The 22,329-nt window shown below is 41.7% G+C and overlaps 2 protein-coding genes and 1 long non-coding RNA gene across 5 annotated transcripts; 2 read left to right on the top strand and 1 right to left on the bottom strand.

The window, feature by feature from the left end:
• The first annotated feature begins 1,117 nt into the window (after positions 1 to 1,117).
• On the top strand, positions 1,118 to 3,140 carry LOC307030587 (uncharacterized protein). 3 transcript variants are annotated; one of them, XM_079667088.1, is made up of 5 exons: positions 1,118 to 1,251; positions 1,412 to 1,595; positions 1,773 to 2,030; positions 2,355 to 2,517; positions 3,004 to 3,140. In XM_079667088.1, exons 1-5 carry the CDS (start codon positions 1,207 to 1,209, stop codon positions 3,014 to 3,016), a joined length of 663 nt encoding a protein of 220 aa, XP_079523214.1. In that variant the 5' UTR covers positions 1,118 to 1,206; the 3' UTR covers positions 3,017 to 3,140. The 3 variants fall into 3 exon arrangements, with proteins under 3 accessions (XP_079523214.1, XP_079523212.1, XP_079523213.1); XM_079667086.1 differs by having other exon boundaries at positions 2,355 to 2,811; positions 3,004 to 3,132; XM_079667087.1 differs by lacking the exon at positions 3,004 to 3,140 and adding an exon at positions 2,667 to 2,776.
• On the bottom strand, positions 2,847 to 20,313 carry LOC307030588 (uncharacterized protein). Its single transcript, XM_079667089.1, has 3 exons — positions 20,139 to 20,313; positions 3,608 to 3,826; positions 2,847 to 3,370 (listed from the first exon to the last, which is right to left on the bottom strand). The coding sequence occupies exons 1-3, from the start codon at positions 20,246 to 20,248 to the stop codon at positions 3,211 to 3,213; spliced, it is 489 nt and encodes a 162-aa protein (XP_079523215.1). The 5' UTR covers positions 20,249 to 20,313; the 3' UTR covers positions 2,847 to 3,210.
• On the top strand, positions 15,302 to 17,450 carry LOC307028666. Its single transcript, XR_013805061.1, has 2 exons — positions 15,302 to 17,104; positions 17,302 to 17,450. It is a non-coding gene; the product is annotated as an uncharacterized lncRNA (long non-coding RNA).
• Positions 20,314 to 22,329: the final 2,016 nt, after the last annotated feature.

The following is a 22,329-nucleotide window of genomic DNA, read 5'->3' on the forward strand; positions in this document are numbered from 1 at the left end:
TTAAAGAAAAAAATCTTCCCGGGGTGCATGCCCCCGGACCCCCCTAGAGGGTGTGAGGTCATCACAAATAAAACAGGTTCACATGGATAGGATATTAGATAAGTGTGCACACTCATTATGTACACATAAGTGTGCACACTCATTATGTACACTACACATTTTTCTTGGATTTTTTAACACTATAGTCCCTAATATATTTGTAGAAAGGCAGGAAATGCAATTAAATCGAGAACATTTTTCATTGCAAAAACAGTTTGACAGGATGAGCGAGTGTGTCATATAATACTTTATTACAGTACGGGATATTCCTTCTAATGTTGAGTTTGTTAACTCTAAATAGTAAGCAACAGATCAACATAGATTTGTGGTTTTATATAAACACAATATAGTATTCCATTGATCATTTCATTTCCAGCATGCCAGGTGACGCCCGAGATGCTGACTGCAAGTCTACCAGTACCAGGGAGGCAGAGAAAGCTGAAAGTCCATGGCACCAGAGACCCAGCTACACCTGACCAGCCACCACAGGCTGCCTCTAGCAGCAGCAGCAGCCAGGCGTCAAAGCTGGAGCAACACCAACTGGAAGACGCGTCCTCCAGGAGTCCAGCTGCACCACCATCAGTATCAGGCTCCTCAGACTGGGAACCCAGTAGCCCCATCTCAGCGGCTGATTCTTCTGACAAGTCAGATCTGTCAGAAAGTCGGGAAGCATTTGGGGATGAGATCTGCCACAAGGAACCCAAATACATCGTCTTTGGCTCCAGCCTCGGGAAACTGCTACAGTGGTGCCACTGTCCATCTTGCGGCAGTTTCGACATCCGTCAAGTGTGGACAACCACTGAAACACTACTTAAGATCCACCAAACATGTGACTCCTGTCTGCAGGCAACTGAGTGGCAGAGTCAACCGAGCATTGGAAACTTCCCTGCAGGCAACATGCTGTTTTCTGCAGGCATACTGTTTGCCGGTGCGTCGCCAACAAAGGTGCTGCGAGTCCTAAACCACATGGGTGTGATGACCTACGTGAAACTAATATTCTTCTCACACCAGCGAGACATCCTGCAGCCTGCAATACAGGGTGTATGGACGCAACAACAGGCAGCCAACATTGCGATGCTGCAGACTGAAGGGCGACCTCTGGTTCTGGGGGGTGACGGCAGGGCCGACAGCCCTGGACACTGCGCAAAATTTTGAACATACACTACAATGGAGCTGGAATCAAATGTGGTGCTAGACCTACAGCTGGTGCAGGTACAGTTTATATTGTTCAAGTTCAGGGTTTTGTGTGAGAAATTTAAAACTTCATCTGTAAATATTGTAATAGTAACAGTGTTTCAAATCATATTCAGCTCATTGCAGAGCTCCTGTCTAGTTATCTGCCTAACTGGAATGTTCCCTGCTGTATTTTCAGAGCAACAAGTGTGGTGGGAGCTACCATATGGAACTGGAAGGCCTGAAGAGGATGGTGGCCTTCTTTGAGGACATCCTGGAGATTGGCACTCACGTCACAGACCGACATCGCCAGATTGCCAAATGGATTAGAGAGAATATGCCGTACACAAAGCATCTGTATGACATCTGGCATGTAGCCAAGTGTATGTGTCAATGTTGTTTCTTTTGAAGTTCAAGGAGTAGATTCTTCTATTGAGTTATCGTAAAGTTGTTATCACCAGACAGACATTGCAGCATGCAGTGTAACAAATCTTATTTGCACACCTCACTCAAATAGATAGATCTCTTTATGATGTCAGTTTTATTTATTGTCTTTGCAGCTGTTGGGAAGAAGCTGAAAGCCATCTGCATGCTCAAGGGCTGTGAGGACCTGAAAGCATGGCAACAGAGCATCATCAACCACTTGTGCTGGGCAGTGGTTTCCTCCACGCAAGACGACGCAGAACTGATTGTGGATAAATGGAAGTCGGTGGAGCGGCATGTCCTAAACCTCCACAGGGGCCATGGTGGAAAGTTCCCCACATGTGCGCACAAGAGACTACAAGGCAGGGCTCAGAAGAAGAAGTGGATCAAACCAAGTGAGTTTAGAGTCAATACTCCTTTTTCTGATATGGCGGCAGACGTGACATTTAAAATTACGTCTGTTGCGTCAGCAACGGGTGACTGTAATTTTAACCGTCATCCACCGCCAAAAGGAGTATGGAATGTATACAGTGTATGCATACTGAGTGATTAAAAACCCAGGACATAACCAGTAACAACAATGTACTGACTGTCTTATGGTTGGGTACATAATCCAAAAAGTTACGTCTGAGCAACAAACATTAGAATTGATAATCCATAATGTCAAGCACTGCCATAGAAATTTGTTGATGATTGATTTATTGATCTGTTGATTGCAGGTTCACTATCAGCTGTCAAACTGGTGACAGACAAGATGCTGTGCAAGGACATCGGCAAGCTCTCTGCCGTACACCAGACGTCCAAGGTGGAGGGCTTTCACAGCCTCATCATTCAGTTTGCACCAAAGTCTTACGTGTACTCCTACACTGGCATGCTGTGCAGGTTGGTCTTTTCAGCTTATAATTCGAAGGCTTGTACTGTACCAGCTAAAGACTTGTTTAAGTTACTTGGGAATGGGCGTCTTTGTACCGTGCTTAACCAGGTCCCCTTGCTGTATAAAAGCTTGCGACGTTACGTCACATCTCCCATAGTGTGTCAAAATGGAGGAAGGAACTGTGATGAAGTTGTCAACTCCAAGACACACATTGCCAGGACTAAAATAAAACAAAATCCGCTACCCCAAGTACAAGGCTGGAGGTCATGTTGTGAAGAAGATCCTAGTAGAGGCAACATTTAGTGAGTTTGAAATGAAATTACTCAAAATAATATTGTCCAGATTGGTAATGTACCGGTACTAATGATTTAGTAACTAATTCAGTTCTAAACCACAATTGAAAGAATGATCTCGGCTTGATGACAGACACCATTTATTATTAGAGAACATTATAAAGTTCAAGTTTTGTATTCTGTCTGTGAACACTGTTTCAGGTTATGTGGATGATCTCATGAGAGAGGTGGTCGACCTCTGCAAGAAACCCAGCGCAGACAGGCCTGTACAGCTGGAGGAGCCTCCCACACTGTATCTCGACAATGGAGAAGCCTGACAAAGCAGAGGGCATCAAGGCACATGCCAGTCGTTTCAAGACCAAATAGTCTGTCACTGTGCATCTTCAACTGTGGAACTGTATTAAACATTCACTTCAGAACTGTATTGTCACTGTCCTTCTTCATAACCGTGATATTCCATTGACGAATTGGGTTCACTGCACAAGAGGGCAGTGGCACTCTTATGTCGCGTCCTAGGTAACCCCAGCAAAGTCTCACCAGCTGGCGGTAGGCTGTGTATCGGTGGCGTCTGCAAGATAAAACATTATAGCATTGATATGACGAAAGCTACTGTCAAGAGACTACTACAAATGTAGGACAAGAGATGATAATAGGTCAACTTCAAAGTTACATTTTCTTATACTCAGATCATAAAAGACTAATATTCAAACGTATAAAGTTGCAAAAGTTGTCATGACATCATATAAACTGATACATTTATATACTAGTAATAGACTTTATTGTAAATAGTGTATGTAAGGCTTACTCATTGCCCTCTTGCTGGAGATGGCCATAATGTTGCCTGTATCCATAGTATGCTATATGCAGCACCCAGATGTCTAGACAGCCAGATCGGAAGCCGGGGTGGTCGATTATGCAGCTGTGGACACCATCCTTCTCCATGGTCCTGGTGACAGCGGGGATTTCCTGACAGCACACACTCTCGGCTACAGTGTCCATGTTGTTACAGTTGTCGCACTGACACCTAAAACATATAAAACAGATGTAACATTATGATTAGCAGGAATGCCAGGATGTTTCAGTGTTGTCACGTTGCGAAATTTTGCAAGGTAACTGGATTTTATCATTTTAACTTGGAACTGTATATTGTTGAATTTTATGCAGAAGATCCAATAAAGTTAGACTACGTGCGCATGAAAATAATTTCTTTTTCTCGCCCCCTGATTATCTGATAGGTGGAATTATTCCCATAAACTGCAGATAAGCAGAAAAACCGGACTGGTCACCCTGGCGTATGTTTTAATTCAATGACTAGAAAGTTCTAATTCTAGTTTAATAATACTCTAGCACATGAAATGTACATAAGCTAATTATTTCCCAGAGGCTGAGCCCAAGCAGAGTTTTTAAACAAGGCAAAGGGCCCTTCAGTCTTCACGCACAATGATATGTAAGGAATGAAACTGCCATTTCATTTTGGCGCAAAAACATGCACTTCAAGGGCACTTTAAAGGTGGGGTAGGTAAGTTTCAGAAACCGGCTCGAGTGCACTCAAATTTGAAAGTACACAGCCAAAAAGAATCCGCCCCTTCCTTCAGACATCCTTACAGAGCACCTCCTCCGCGAGAGCAGGCTGCAGCAGTGGCGGCGCCAGAGATTTTCTCTAGGAGGTGCTGTGGGGTAGCTTGACGTTTCATAGAGGGTGCTCAAACTTTAAGGATTTCCCATTAATGCACCAGCGCAACTCATACTTGTAAACCCTCCCGATTTTCGCGGGAGACCCCCAATTTCATTGCCCTCTCCCGGTTTCCTCCCGGGGTCATATTTCTCCCGCATTTCTCCCGATTTCTGACAAAATCAGATTTACTCAGGACTGTTTCCACTCGGACTTTAATACAGCTACACCATTGTTTGGTTTCCATGGTAACACGTCTCTTTAGTAGCGCGCGCAACTGAAAGTCTGAGGGTGAGGCAGATAGTCACAGAAAACAGAACAAAAATCGACAACTACTCTACTCTCTGCTCACTCCTTTCCTGCCCACACATATGCTCCATCAAGGATGGTGCTACAGGCCGCAAGGCATTGCACTTAGAACTACAATATAAGCATGTTAATGTTAATCTAACAGCTCCAGCGATCCACTAGCACTGCCAGTACAAGCTCTAGCCAATCAAACCGCTGCTTGTGTGTCAGGGGCGGGAGATTCATGTGATTGGTTGTTGGTCGAGCTTCAGACACGCCCGCCGGCAAGCTTTTTTTGAAGCTGTAGTGTGGACGGGCCGTTACAATGAAGGCTCGGTAATGTTAGAAATTAAAATCAATGTTTTGATGGTATAATGTAGCTTAAACATACCGTCAGTTTAAACGCTCTTTTATACTGAAAAACCAGAAATTCTTGTGCACAAGCAGTTAAGTTTTATTCTGAAAATCCTTCATCTACGGTTAGCATTTAGCATGTGGCTAATATACGATTTCCTAAAGAGGTGAATTGAGTAGTGAAATGACGTGGTGTGGTGAAAACCGAAACCTACTGATTTAACACTACAACTATAGATGTCGAGATACTACCATGCTGAATATTAAATGAAAGTACAGTTTATTTGAATACACTATTGTTTACAGACGAGAGTAGCATGTGACAACATCCGGAATGACCGGAAACCAAACCAGCCGTGAAGCATTTTCTGTATGTTTTAGACAGCGCCGTTCAGTCTATACGGCGCTGGTTTTAGAGAGAGAGCCGCAGTGACGCGTCCTTAAACCCGGAAGTACACTTCTTCCGGTTCCTTCGTCTAAAACGCAATGCAATTTCTCCATAGGATTTTGGAAAATAGCTCGAAATAAGGTCTGTGGTTGACACATATTTAAGAGATGGATCACGTTTTGTTCAGCCGGATAATATCCACATGTCAACCCTACTTTTATAATTTTTGAATAATAAATCTAGTCGGCAGAAGCAAAATGCTAACGTTATGCTATAAACGAACTACAAGCCAGTACAGCAGCAGGTTCGCACGACTTCAACGTCACGCCAACTTAAGATCGTTTCAACTGACTTGCACTGAAACTGCACTTTGAAAACTTTAAATATATTAACATTTTAAACTGTATACCCCGGTTATCTAGGCCCGTTTTGTTTTATGTATACATGTCACTGTGGGAAACGATATTTCGATATTTCTGGATGTATAACACATGTAGAATTTTTGACAATAAAGCTGAATTTGACTTTCGCGTGCTTGCATATTTTAACAAAGCTTTTCATTTTAGCCACACTGAATTTAACTAGAAGTCATGGCTGTGTCAATTACCAGTCTGATATCGTTTTACAAAGATGACAAGAACAGTGTAGATAGAGGAGAGAACCATTACAAGTCAGGACACGTTACAGTGCAGCCTAGATGAAGGTGTGCTTACCGGTGTTGTCAGGGCTAGCATGAGGGACAAGGTTTATAGTGTCGGTGAGTAGTGATAGCAAGAGTACCGTTAACCTTTTAAGACCGAGTTAATTTATTCACATTAATTCCCATCAACAAATCAATTGTATGTGTCACATGAAATCTTTATTAGGCAAGGCAAGTTTATTTATATAGCACTCTTCAACACAAGGCAATTCAAAGTGCTTTACAAAAAATGAAAGACATTAAGAAAATGGCATTTAAAATCAGTCATTAAAAAGAAAAGCTAATAAAATAAACATTAAAAGAAAAAATACATGGATAAAAGTTACAGTGCAGTCTAAGATATGAATAGTTCAATTAAAAGCAGCGACAAAAAGAAAAGTCTTCAGCCTGGATTTAAAAGTAGTCAGAGTTGCAGCGGACCTGCAGGTTTCTGGGAATTTGTTCGAGATATTTGGAGCATAATAACTGTACACTGCTTTACCATGTTTAGTTCTGACTCTGGGGACAGAAAGCTGACCAGTCCCTGAAGACCTGAGAGATCTGGATGGTTCATAATTTAGCAGGTCAGAAATGCATTTTGGTCCTAAACCATTCAGTGCTTTATAAACAGCAGCAGTATTTTTAAATCTATTATTTGACACACAGGAAGCCAGTGTAAAGACTTCAGAACAGGAGTGATGTGATCCACTTTCTTAGTGTTGGTAAGGACTCGAGCAGCGGTGTTCTGAATCAGCTGAAGCTTTCTAATAGATTTTTTAGTGAGACCTGTGAAGACACCATTGCAGTAGTCCAGTCTACTGAAGATAAAAGCATGGACACGTTTTTCCAAATCCTGCTGTGACTTTAGTCTTTTAATCCTAGATATGTTCTTTAGGTGATAGTAAGCTGATTTAGTAACTGTTTTAAATGTGACTGTTGAAACCAATAACTAATTTAACCCGCTGACAAGAGAGCCTACCTCCAAAGATCGTGACTGGCTGAGGGACAGACTCGGGGGCAGGTTCTCAGGAATTTCTTGGCTTCTCTCCCCCGAGCCAGAAGAGGAACACTACAGCTTGGAAACACTTACTGTTCCTGAAATTATCAAATCTGTTGGTGTTGGGCATCACGGACCTGAGGCAATTGTGGCAAGCATGGCATTGTCTGAAGAGCAACAGAGGGCAATTCAGGTGGCTACCACTGGTCAGCGAACCAGCCCAAACTGGCATTTGTTCAGGAAAGGAAGGTTGACTGCCAGCAACTTCGGAGCTGTCCTGAGGTCAAAGCGTGTGACTGCTTCCTTTATTGCCAGGGTGCTAAGGCAACAACAGGCCCTTGATGGTGTTTTGTCTGTACAGTGGGGGACTATGAATGAATGTGAGGGTGTCAGGGCATTCACCACTGCAACTCAGATGCAGGTCCATGAGTCAGATTTGTGGCTCTCCCAATCAGGAATGTTGGGGGCATCTCCAGATGGTCTGGTAGGGTCTTCCGCTGTGCTTGAGGTAAAGTGTCCCTACGGAGCAAGGGAAATGACAATTAGTGAAGCATTGCAAATCAAGGGCTTCTTTGTCAGTAAGGAAGGAGAAACATTCAGCCTGCGTGAGGAACATCCTTACTGGCACCAAGTGCAAGGTCAGCTTCACCTCACTGCAAGAAAGAAGAAGAAATAATAAAATGGTGAATTGTTTTTAATTTACATTTACTCGCCTTTGCAATGTTGTGGTTGTTAGAGTGTTAGGTTTTCTGTCAGCTCGTCTGTTGGGAAGATATAAAATATAGTTTCATGGAAGTCACACCGTCACATATACTGTAAGAGCATTAAGACATACAGTACATAGGCTAAAACAAAACATCTAAAGATATAACCTTGCACTTTGATAAGTCTTGTGAACATTTTCACTATTTTGACCTTTTTATAGATGAAAATTGAACTAAAGAAATAAATGGTAGATTAATCCATATTGAAAATAGGTGTCAGCTGCTTCACTAATTATAATAGTTATATTTCTTAATGAATTAAGATAAGATATTACTGTATTGATCCCAATTTGGGAAATGTTTGTGTTGCAGCAGCATAACAAGAAAAACAAAATATAAGTTATTATATATACAAAAGTATGTGAGGGATGGAATATTAAATTGAATATAAATGTAAAATGTACATGTGATTTTACGTCCAAGAGAAGCTATGGAGCAGAGAGTTCTCTGCCAGCCAGAGGTGATTTGTTATTAGTTCAATATGTCAAACTGATTTCCCTGACTACAATCTTTAGTTACATGGTGAAACGTTATGCTGCTTGTACTAATAAGACTTATCATATAAGCCACACAGGTTTTAATAGGATGTATTCATTATCTTTACTTATGTTGCGGTCTTTTCAGCAGCGCCATCTCTATAACGGCGATACAGTCACTCACTACCCATTATTTACATTTCACCGTGAAATGGACAAAAATGTAACGTCAGCTTACCTCATGGCACGAATCCAGACTCTCCTTTGGAAAACATTGTCCGGGAAACGATAGAACAAGCACGTTTCACGCGAAGACCTGTGGCTGCAACCCGGAGCAAAGCAACAAACCATTGCGTAGCTAACTAGTAGCGCTAGCTTTAGCTAACGTTAGCCAACGAAACGAACTGCCGAGTAAAATTGGAAAACACTGGTAATTAATTATTCTATAATTTGTAAAACTACGGTGTTAAAAACGACAATTTCAAAAATACAGATTCTAATGGTCAGATATAGATATACAGATACTAAAGATAGGCAGGTACTTGCTTTTAAGCAGAACACAGGGGGAAACAAATTTAGCGGGAGTGTTTACGTGTTCGGCGTAATGACGTACAACGGCCTCGACAATTTCTGTAGTCCTATTCAGCCATTCGGTAACAACCATCGTTTTTCAGACACGTAAACTCTTCAAAAATAATGTCGTAGAACAAAACGTCAATTACCTCTTAAATTTGTGTCAACCACAGACCTTATTTCGAGCTATTTTCCAAAACCCTATGGAAAAAATGCATTGCTTTTTGAGGAAGGAACCGGAAGTGCTAAAAATGCTAACTTACTTCCGGGTTTTACGACGCGTCACTGCGGCTCTCTATTGATTACAGCGTTTAGAATGTGTTACATGAAAAGTGATGAAAGAGAATATGAGGAGAAAAGGCGTGTTAAGCATATGTTAAAGGTGAAAAGTACCAATCCTCTGTTTAAATGCAACAACGGACATTTGAGGCGAGGCGAGCCGGCTGGCGGGGAGGAGCCAGCAGAGGATATATAAAGCACCGAACGGGGGATTCGTGCTTCTCTTCTTGCTCAGGTCAGGAGAGCCAGATCACAGCTGTTTTCTGCCGGAACAATATTCTGTCTGTAACACTACCGCGCCTTTTTTAATTAAAGTATCCCATTTGAATCTTTTCAGACTCTATTTAGTCTCATTTTAAAGCTTCTCTCCTGGACGCGAGAATAAAGAACATATTTAACAGTAATCAGCTCACGGCATATAGGTGTAAGTAGGGGTAAAGTGCTATTTTTACAAGTGGGGAGTGGACCTTACCTCCTTTAGGAGGATCCTCACCTCCTCTAGTGGGGTCAGGGGACATGCTCCCCTGGGAAGATTTTTTTTAAATATTGAAGTTACAAGTATCAATCTGGTGCACTTTGAGAGCAAAATGAAGAAATCTATGGATACATCTCTCAACATACATATGTAACAGAACTGTAAACAGATTTACTATTTCTTTATAGATATTTTACAAATCACTCCCCTTTTAAAACAAACCGTTTGAGACCCACTGAGATAACTAGACTAAAGCTAACTATCGAAGAACTGAGAGTCCTTTACTTCACCTGAGCTGAGGTTATCTGAGACTCTCAGGCCCCGTCTCAGGTCGGTTAAATGAAATCCTTGCTTCCCTCACTTGCGTCGTTTCCCTGTGTTTAGTCCCTCCCTCCAGGGAAGCATGGAGGGACGCAAGGAAACCACGAGAAGCAGGGAAATGAGTTTTAAGAGTAATGGGACGTCCTTTCCTCCGGAGCGTCACGTGAAGCGACGTCCGTTTGTGATGACGCCGCACAGCTGTTCGTCTGACAGCAGCTCTGTCCCCGTTATTTTCACAAACACCCCTGCCACACATTTACTGACACAAACATTTGTATCATCTGTTGTGGACCCCAATAAATAAAATCAAATAAGAACTCATTCTCAAAAAAGATAAACGCCATTCTGAAAATGTATGAACGAACAATAGTTTGATTAATATTGATTAGAGTGCACAATCGAAATAAAATAATTGAGAGAAGAAAAATATATATATTATCTATCAAAACCCAGTTAGATTAACATTCATTGGATTGCACACTTTGTTTGTAGCACATTAACATTTTAATAGCACTTAATGACTGACTGAATGGAAATGACAGTAAATGAAAATATAAAACGAAAAAAGCGATCATGAAAATCTTTCCAATAAATGAATAAAATTATTTTTCACCACTTTGTTGTTCAGATATATCAAATATTTGTAACTAAATGATACATAAATTGAAACAAAACACAGTTTAAACTGAGGAGTGACTCTCGTGAGTTTCATTTATTTTATTCACTCCGCTGGGGCACCGCTCTAATGTCAAGAACAAGAAGCATGAGATCAGTGCATGCACTGCATCGTCCAATCAGTGAGCGATACACAGTAAGGGGGCGGGACGAGTATCTGAGGATTTCATGGGAGGATGGACTGGTGGTTCCTCGATTATCACTCCTCCATTATCGCTCCTCGCTCCTCAATCCTCCGTCCTCCGGCAGAAATAAGAGCCATGGGACGGTACTCAAGATGGCGCAGACAAATCAACTTCCGGTGAGACCGAGGAGCGAGGAAATGAAAATAGTCGACCTGAGACAGGGCCATAGTCTGACAGGAGAGAGTTCTCCCTCCACTTTGTTGTTGAAAAAGCTCCTTATATCCGTTAGCTTGGCTAGCTAGCACCAGATGCTAACCACAACGATCTCCGGTAGAGACCCACCGGTGCTCGCGCACGCACACAAAATAGCTCGTGCCACACACACACAGAGCAGAGCTTGAATGAAAAACAGAGAGCCAGAAGTAAGCTACTTGTACTCACGAGGCCTATTATGTGCAGAATCCCTCTCGCTTTCAGGTGGTTTTGATTGAGTGTCCACACGTGGACGTTTAAGGACTAAAAAACGATCAATTTGTCACTTTGCTGTTAGCAAATAATTTGGCGCTCCAGCTAACAGGAAGTCACTCAAGTGTCACAAAGTAATTTAGCCTATGGGTAGGTCAAAAATCTAATGGGTGATGGCCATTGGCCTAATCACCTGTGTTGACTTTATGTTTTTGTTCAAACATTTGTTTGTTTCACATTTGCATTGATGTAATCAATAATTTTTCTAATTGAATTTAATTTTTAAAAAAATCGAAAAAAATCGAAAAAAAAAACATATTTATTGGGGGTACTTAGGGGTGCTTTGGAAATCCTGGGGGGTGCTTCAGGGCTGCAGTAACGTTACATATCAGGCAAAGCTAAACACATCTAGGTTAGCAATACTACACAGCCAAAGCAACTCCGGATATTGACTCTGGTTTGACTTCTCCTAGTTTCCACTTTCTTTTGTCTTAATTTGCTCCGTTTAATTTTTCTTTTGCGACCAGTAGACGATGTTGAACCTAACTCTGCCATGGTGAAAGTGGCCGCCTGTTGCTGGCGAGTCCATTGAAGTACTGCCGCAATGCACGCCCAATGACGGCACGCCCAATAGGCTCTGTGCACAAGATGGCGTCTATCAACTTCCGGTGGCTGGGTGTGCGCACCAGTACTTCCGGTCTGCGGTGTTGTGGAGTTTGAGCGGGTGGTTAGCGATACATACAATAGAATAGAGAGAGAGATATATATCGAGAGAGAGAGAGATATATATCGAGAGAGAGATATATATCGAGAGAGAGAGAGAGAGAGAGAGAGAGAGAGAGAGAGAGAGAGAGAGAGAGAGAGAGGAGAGAGAGAGAGAGAGAGAGAGAGAGATGAGAGAGAGAGAGAGAGAGAGAGAGAGAGATGAGAGAGAGAGAGAGAGAGAAGAGAGAGAGAGAGAGAGAGAGAGAGAGAGAGATCAGGGGTAGTCAGATCAGGGGTAGACATTAAGGGTAAACTGCCACTGGCTGTAACCACTGGCCCGGAGCATTCGTCCAAAAGAAATCGACTAATAATGAAGAAAATTAACACATTTGTTGCAGTAGTAATTTATGCAGAAACTACATTACTACTTGTACTACAACATTTGAATCATCAGTTCTTCCTCATTTTCCTCAATTGTTCATATTTGGTTTATTAAAATAATGATATTGTGATCATTGTTAAAAAATGTGTGCTATAGTTATGAGTATTATTATTTGTATAATGCGCTTTCTGCCTTCATGTCATTAGGAGTTAGGAATGTAATGGCTATGTAATAGATTAGATTAGAACCTTCATTATCCTAAACTGCTGGGACATTTCCCTATAGCAGTGGTTCCCAACCTTTTCCAACTCAGGGCCCACTTTTAAGTCTTAAATTTTTTCGAGGCCCACCTTCCCATAAATACAGAGGCCATATAATGCGTTCTCAAAGCACTTTTTTTTATTAAAATTTGAACATAAATGGAGCACTGAATACAAGAGAAACATGTTGGAAGCTCTACAGTCGCTAACACAGCAGTGAGGAGCTGCACGTACACACACACACACACACACACACACACACACACACACACACACACACACACACACACACACACACACACACACACACACACACACACACACACACACACACACACACACACACACACACACACACACACACACACACACACACACACACACACACACACACACACACACACACACACACACACACAAACTTTCTCTCTCTTTCGCTTTCTCTCTCTCACACACACACACTTTCTCTCTCTCTCACTCACTCACTCACTCACTCTCTCACACACACACACACATTTATTAAAGCAGCTGTCCATCAACACCACACAGATATCAGAAATGACAAGCAATGGGCTGTCTGTAACCGGCTAATTATCAAATGATTAATAAATAACTATATCCATCAACAATGGAGAAATGCATTCTCATATATAACAATTTGACATCCAAAATCAAATCAAAACAAAATCCAAATATCAAAAGTAAGCCCATTAAATCGATAGGCCTACAAATAAACACAAATCCGTTGTAAAGATGATGTAAATTCTGCTTGGGCTCATTAATGAAAAATTACACTTTGTATTTTAACATTAAATCATCTGCCTACAAACAAACAAACCAGTGCACAGATAAAGTTCAAAACTATGCATGTAATGTTAAGCCTCGACAGCAGAAAAATATTTACATACAAGTAAAAGCAATACTTGCAACGAAATAAAATTAAAGCTTCTATAAAGCTGCAGTGGATCAGTCCAACAACAGGCCCACAATATGTTGACTCACCTAATGAGACGGCTGGTGTTGCATGGCGGCAACCAGATGTTTGATGTCTGGCACAATGGATGAAAGTTTCAGTCGAAGATCTGGCTCAACATTCAGTTGGTTTCTGTACTTAGTTTTTAATCCCACGAGTGCAGAAAATCCAGTCTCACAGAGGTACGTCGTTTGGAAAGGCATCAGGAATCTCACAGCTCTGTTAGCCAGATCAGGGTACTCAGAAGCAACATGAAGCCAGAAGTTTGTCAGGTGCTTCTGTGAGAAGATCAGCTTCAGCGCGGTGTCACAAGAGAGATCCAGGAGACTGTCTTGCTCTTTTGCACTCAAAGCAGCGAGAGCCTCATCACTGTGGCTGGCGAATGGGTTTTCTATCCAGTTGTACTGCACATCTGGGATGGGGAAGTATGCGCGCAGCTGGGTCCTCAAACCTTGCAGGTGCTCTCTGACAGCGTTGCTCACGGTGATGGGAAGTGGACTCTGTTCCGTTGTCAGAAAATCAGCCATATTTTCAAACGAGTCATAGTTTGACTGCTCGACACGCTTAGCCCACAGCGCCAGCTTTCTTATGGTTGCTTCAACTTTATTCTGGACATTGAATATGTTCACTGTTATCCCTTGAAGACCGAGGTTGAGTCCATTTAAGTGGCTGAAAATATCAGCCAGGTAACCCAACTTAGCCAACCACTCAAAATCCCTGAAGCGGTGTGCGAGTTCAAACGTTGTGTCGAGAAAAAACACATGCACTTCATCACGCAACTCAAACAGTCGCGTCAGGACTTTGCCTCGGGAGAGCCACCGCACTTCAGTGTGTAACAGTAGCTGGTGATGATCACTGCCCATCTCTCCACATAACACCGCAAATAAACGTGTTTGCAGTGGACGGCTCTTGATGAAGTTGACAGCTTTGACCGCCTCATCTAAAACCGTCTTCAGATCCGGGGGCATTTTCTTTGTAGCAAGTGCTTCACGGTGTATGCTGCAGTGGACAGATGTTGCCCGCGGAGCCACCGCTTTCACACGTCGGACAACCCCGCTGTGCTGTCCCAGCATTGCACGGGCTCCGTCAGTGCTCAATCCAACACATTTGGACCAGTCAATCCCATTGGAAACAATAAAAGTGTTCACAGTGTGAAAAATGGCCTCAGCAGTTGAACGGGTAGGCAGAGGTTTACAAAATAAAAACTCCTCTTTTATCTCGCCACCATTTTCGTATCGCACATAAGCAAGCAGGTTTGCCAGACTTGCGACGTCGGTTGACTCATCCAGTTGGAGCACGTAAAAGCGGCTCTCTTTTACGCTTTGGATCAGCTGCTCCAACACATTATCTGCCATTTCATCAATCCTTCGTTTGACCGTATTATCCGACAATGAAACGAGGTTGATAGGCTGCACTGCCTTCTCTCCCAACATCACCTGAACGATCTGTTTTGCAGCGGGAAGAATTAAATCCTCGCCGATGGTGTGTGGTTTTCCAGCTTTGGCAATGAGTTGGGAGACCCGAAAAGACGCTTCCACAGCATTTGTGTTCTCACAGCCCATATGCTCAATTACCTTCTTTTTGCTCTGATACTCCCTGAGCTTGTTCTGAAAAAAATCCCGCGACTTGGTCGCATATTGTCCATGTTTTGTCTCGAGGTGACGGCGCAGTTTACATGGCTTCAAGGCTTCGTTTGACAAAGTCTCAAAGCACACGACACACAGCGGTAACGGCTCAGCTTCTGTGCCTGTCCAAAAAAATCCCAGCCCTAAGTACTCAGCACTGTACTTTCTTCGAACTCTTCTTTTTTGTTTGACGGCCAGGAGATCACCGGTCGATTCACTGACAGCCTCTGGTCTCTCTTTCCTTTTAATACTCCCTGTTGCTAGCCAGCTATCCATTTTAATACTCTGCTCTAACTTAATTACAGTTTACACAATCAGCATCAATCAAGTGCAGAGCTGTCCCGCCGGTCCCGCAGCAAAGTAGTCCGGCCGATTACAACAAATGTTCCTATCTCTCTGCTCGTCACATATCTAATATTTTAAGGAAAAATGCAATGATGAAAAGAATAATTACATTTTTTATATCATTTTAAATATTATTCTGTATATTTTTATCTGATTTCCCCCCCACAAAAATCATACTATTTTGGAAAAGATTTGGCGGCCCACTTGCAATACCTTCGCGGCCCACCAGGGGGCCGCGGCCCACAGGTTGGGAACCACTGCCCTATAGCCAATACCTTTATATTCTCTACTCTTCACTTACTTGTCAGCATAGGTTGGCATTGATGTACAGAGCCGACTGAAGACCTTGTCTATATAGAGGCGAAGTCCCTCCCCTTCCGGTAGCCTCCATGGGACCCCGGAAGCGGAAAATTATACATTGAAGTCAATGGAGAGAGAAAAGTTATCTTTTGATCCCGTTTGAATTGTGCCACGAATGACACATATGATGTTTGTCAATCTTAAACAATCATTTCCATGTAAAAAAAAGTCACAGTTTTTCATAAAACTGTTGAAATATAAGACTATGAAAAATACGCAACTAGAAAGACTACAAATCCCAAATGCATTCTGGGTCGCGTAAGTGATGTCATAGGCGATAATGCTCCAAGACTGGTTGCGACTCGCAAAGCAAAGAGTAAGAAGAAGACTGATTTATTCCCTCCAATAAATATAAGAGATTGCTCCAATAAATTCACTTTTACAAGATGCCTGTGTGCTTTGTACCAGGTTGTAATCACAAAAGAGATCATACCACTTGCTCGTTCTATCGCTTCCCGTCTTATGAAAGGACCAGTCGTTGGACCAAACATATCAGGTAATATACATGTTTTGCATGGAACATAGTCAAGTTAGCTACCTAGCTAGTAGCGAGCATGTTAGTTAGCATTACACTACATTACTTAGCCTTGTCATTTGTATTAGCCTTAACATGAAGTAAACCAAAATGTTAAACAGTAAGAGTAGTCATGATGGTAAGTATTTTGTGAAACATTTGAAGAGTAGCCTATCGCCCCCTCCACCAGGGGCTAAGGGGGCGGGAGGTAGGCTAACGCCACATTAGCATATTTTCTACTTAATGCTATCTGCACAAATGGTTAACATTGGACATTTAAAGATCAGGCAGTTCAGGGAGAGTTGAAGGAAGGAAGGCAGGCAGGCAGGCAGCTTTGCATGACATTCTTCTGGACGTGTTTCATTGTGATGATAGTGAGAGTGAGTCAATCTGTTTGTTGGAAAGACAGTAGTTGAGTGATTACTGAGAGAAAATTATTAAAAGAGATAATTATTCAGTGTTGTTACTTTAAAGTGTTGTTACTGACCTTTTTCTCTTTTATTTTCTTTACCTCACCTGTAACTGCTGAGACCCTGAGGAACATGCACACTGGACTGACCTGCTCTGGCAACCTGATTTCCACTCTACGTAATAGTATTTGGTTATGGTATATTATTTATATACATCAAAGGCACAATGCATCCCCCAGAGACACACATGTATTGAGTGTGATATTTTGCATTGGTCATGTGAAATCATCTTTCCATACTAGAAAACTGTAGGAGCGGCAACTTGTTTTGAAATTGAATTTTTAATATCCGATAATAAAGTTGATCTGTTTTCTTTATTCTTCTCTCTTCCTAGCTCCATCCGTCACCATTCTCTGTTCCTGCAGGTCCTGCTTGCTAATCAATGCTCATATTTTTTTACACAATTACAAATAAAGTCAATGTATTGTATGACATGAAGTTGTGCTTCATTCTGAGTCAATAATAAATTCATTCTGCCTTCAACTGCAAAATGATTGTGGACTGCACCGACATCCATGTAGCTGCCCCCCAGTAAGATGAACCAAGCAAAGTTGACACTCAACATACAGCTGTGCTCTTAAGTTTACATGAAGAATTTGTGAAATATTGGTAATAACAGGTTTAAATGATTATTAGTAATTAATTATATAATTGTCTCATTGTAGACGAGCAGACAGGGAGACAGATGAAAAAAGCAGAATATGCAGCTGCCATTTTCCACATGGAAAAGAGAAAGGGCCAAGTGTATTTGATTGGACAAAAGAGAAATCCCAAATACGAAAAATAAAATTATACAATTTACAGATATGTATACAAATATATATATATCCTATATACACCATGTATAATGATGGTGTATGATGTAGAAGGAAGTGTGGTAGATAACAAGTAAATATAGAGTTACATACAGATCCATGTCACAGCAAAAGATGGAATAACTAAGAAGCACGCAGTATAATAATAATTACACGCAACAATTAAATAACTGCTCAGCATCTCCACCACAATCCCAATCTGCTGTGTCCTGTTTTCCTCCCCTCTGCATAACACCCCATCACACATACGAAACACAACGCAGAGTATGTTTATTTAAATGTCCTCTCTACTGGCCAACACAGGGAGCATATGCTGGGTGTAGAATTGTTCCAGGAGGAAGAGATTTCCATGCCATGCAGGGTCTTTGCGGATGGGGATGATAATCGCCTCCTTCGTGGTCCACAGTAGCAGAGACTCAATACATTTTTGAAAAACATTTGATCAACAAAAAAGGATTTGGTCAGGATCTAGAGTCAGTGTGTAGTTTATTAATTAATCGATGCTCATGAGGAAAACATACCAGTGTACCAGAGGGAGTCACACACAGCTGTGCCTAGATAACCAAACAAATTGACAACAGGGATGCAAACTCATCAGGTATGAAAAAGGTGACAAGGATCCGAGCCCCCCGACCCCACAGAATATCGGCTTTAAAATTAGGAATAACAGGATTTTAGCAGTCAGAACAATTAAAGCAGCAGTGTTAATAATAACAGAAACGCCATAGAGTCACATCTAATAGAAATATATAAAAGCATTTATTTTAATTGTGTAGCAGTCAGTTTATAATTTTGGCAGCACTGTTGAGCATTTTGAAAATGTATTTTCATGCCTCTGTGCAAGGCTTAGTCTTTCTATCTTTATAGCCACTGGTGTAAAGTAACTAAGTTCATAAACTCAACAAGTACTATACTTGGGCACAATTTTGAGATACTTGTACTTTACTTAAGTATTTCAATGTTTTGCTACTTTGTACTTCTACTCCACTACAGTTCAGAGGTACATGGTGTACTTTTACTCCACTCCATGCATTTAATCCCTTTAGTTACTTTACAGATCTGGATGAATGATGTGAAATATAATCAAGTGTTGAATCAGACTTTAGTTCCACCTGGAGTAAATCCACAAGCTACCCTGCAGTATAAAAAGTCATTCAAACTAGCTGCACCTTTACCAGCTTTGATAACACTTTAATGATCAATCATTATAAAACGTATCATATTATTCTGAAATGGACCAATTTGCAAAATGACTACTTTTACTGTCGCTACTTTCACTATATTTTGATAATAATACTTTTCTACTTTTACTTGAGGAACATTTGGAATGCAGGACTTTTACTGTAACAGAGTATTCCTACACTCTGGTACTTCTACTTTTACTCAAGTACAAGATCTGAGTACTTCTACTTTTACTCAAGTAGCCTACACGATCTGAGTAGGCTACTTCTACTTTTACTCAAGTACAAGAACTGAGTAGGCCTACTTCTACTTTTAATCAAGTACAAGATATATACTTATACCACCTCTGTTTATAGCCTATGAAAAAAACGATTAGAAAACGAAGGCTAAAGCTAACGTTAGCAGATAGTGACAATGTATGCTAGTTAGCTAGCTCAACGATAATATTGCGACGGGGAAAAAAAACTTTTCAGTGCACATCACGCTCTGCCGCTCCGACAGGGAGCTCTACTCTGAACACCTGAACGGCCCGTTCTAACAGCTGTTCACCAGCGGTCCAGTCTGTGCCACAGTGACTCCAGACGCACAGTTAATATTAACGAACGCACCGTAGGTAATGTAGCTGCTGAAGCTAGACCATCAGCAGCAGAGGCTTATTATACATCATGAGCAGAGCCGACAGGCAGGAAGACTTGAGCGCACAGCTCGCGCTTCATTATAATATATAAAAAAAGCTCGCGGCCGCACATTAATCCGGGTCCCAGACCCCCTCCCATACCCCAAAATATTTTTATTGCAGATCTACATGAATCACACAAACGACCTATTTTGGATTCAAAACGGAGAATTTCGCCGAAAGGTGACAAGTTTGCAGCCCTGGACAAGATAACCAAAATCCTTGAATCTACAAACAGCAAATAAACTCAAATGACACAACGAGATGTAAAAAGGAGATCACACATATAGTCGATATAAAACTGGCCGCTTCAATCTGAAGAGCAACTAAAACAAAACACGGGAGTTTATCTTGTTCTTGTGAACACTAATGTTATCCACAGCATACACAGACACCACAAAGTTCTTAAGGAGAAAACTAGTTGCTAAAACAAAACACGTCAGTGTACCTTGTTAGCTAGCTGACATTAACCTTAAACATTGCACTCATATTACTCACTGAAACCTAGTGATGGCAGTTTGACACTGAAGCTTCGAACGGAGCTTCAACCCTGGACTTCCTATTCCATAGAAGCAGTGCTTCGAAGCTTGCTTCAAATCACGTGACATGTGACGTCCGAACCATCAAATGCTTCATTTCCTGAATGAATCAACTCACTGGTTCGCCGTCCAATCAGGTGATTCAATGCACTGCCTCGTCTCGATTCTGACAGGTGACAGGTTGAAACAGTTTCAAATTTGAGCGCTTCAACGCTTTATAACCGCTCTAAACAATGCGCAATGTGTGGGTTGTTGTCGTAGTTTGCATTGTTGCTGTTGAGTTGTTGTTGGCATTGCATTTGAATTGGATCATTATAGAGCATGCCAGGAAGAAAAATAGGTCGTTCTGGCTCGTGAAACACTTCGAAATGTGGAGAAGTTGTGAACAAAAAGACAATGAGTAATATAAAAACACTTAGCTGGTTTAAGGAATTGATAGCCCAGTGGATAGAGCCGGCGGCCAGGATGCGGCGATATCCTTCGCGCAGCTGGTTCAAAGCTCGGAATAGTTAAACTTTTAATCATTGCTTTTCAACTTTAATACTTTAATAACTGATAAAAGGCCCTCTCCGCCCAAAAAAATGTCAAGCACTCTCTAGTCTCTTCTCAATAACCCAATACACACTATTATCAATCTTTAATTGCAAATAGAACATGATATTCAGTCTTAGTGTGTGTGTATCGAATATTTTTCAAGGCAAAGATACGTTAAACCCACTGCAGCCTTGCACTTCGCCAGGAGAGGTCGCTGTAACTGAAGCTTCGAGAAATGAACCTATTTCCGACACAATTGTCCAAGTGGTTCAACGCTTCATTCAAAGCTTAATTTTGCCATCACTACTGAAACCTTCTAAAGCCGGTCCCGCATGCTGGTTCTTACAGAACCGCTCCCTTTCGTGTATGTACAGCTCTCAACATGCCCAGACTTGTAGTGATTTTCACCTCGTTTTATACTTTTTCGCCTCATTCTGAAAGAAACAGGTGAAATTTACTAACGTGACAGCCATCTTTGTGATGATGACGCGTATTGTGCGAGACCAGAGACCTGTAGTTCACCGAGCGGTTTCACACAAAAAAAATGGTAACTTCACAGTTTTAGGACACATTTAAAAAAATTTTACTTGCAAAATTTTCTTTTAAATTTGACAAACATCATATGTGTCATTCGTGGCACAATTCAAACGGGATCGAAAGATGACTTTTCTCTCTCCATTGACGTCAATGTATAATTTTCCGCTTCCGGGGTCCAATGGGTCGGAAGTAGATGGGCGGGACTTCGCATCTCTATTGGCATCATATTGAGAGGTGCAGCCAGTGACGCGTCCTAAAACCAGGAAGTAAGCTGCTGATTCCCTCGACAAAAAAGCAATGGGATTTCTCCACAGGGTTTTGGAAAATAGCTGGAAATAAGGTCTGTGGAAAACGAACCTGTTTGATAAATGCACGTTTTGTTCAGCCGGATAATCTCCACATGTCTCCCCTACTTTTATAATTTTCGAATCATAAATCTAATCGATAGATTATAAAAGGGTTTTAGGACCTGTCACTGCACCACTAGAAGCCAACTCCATCGATCAAGCTGGCTGAAACTTTCTCTCCCTCTTCTTTTCATGCTCCCTGTTACTCTCCTTTAATTCCTCCGGGGACTTTCTTTTTTTTTTTTTTTTTGCCCGGCGCTTGGCCGGTTACCTCTGGTATTAAAAACCTTTTGGCGAATGGTTAGGTGGCGCGATAGTCTGTAGTGAACGAAGGAGGAGGAGGAGCCTGCTCGCGCTGCGCTCCGCAGCAAACAGCTGTTTGCTTTTCACCCAACAACGACAACCGACTCACGAAACGCTATATTGTAGTGTTAATAAACGAAACAATTTAACCAAAGTGCTAGTCAAAATACCAATACCACAGGACACATTTTTTTTTTAAAGCAATAGTTTTAGTGGCCCGAGCGGGCAAGTGGAAAGTACGTTATGCTGGCCCGGGGTGTCTAAATAGTGCTTCCGGGCCAGCGGGCTATTTATAATGTCGAGCCCTGGAGAGAGAGAGAGAGAGAGAGAGAGAGAGAGAGCTGTGTGCCCCTTTGTACAAATTCGTCCCGTTATAATCGGGAGATAAGTTTACATGCATTTCCCATTGATGCTGAGGTAAAGGCTCAG

Source organism: Notothenia rossii, assembly GCF_949606895.1.
Source record: "Notothenia rossii genome assembly, chromosome: 2".
NCBI lineage: Eukaryota > Metazoa > Chordata > Actinopteri > Perciformes > Nototheniidae > Notothenia > Notothenia rossii.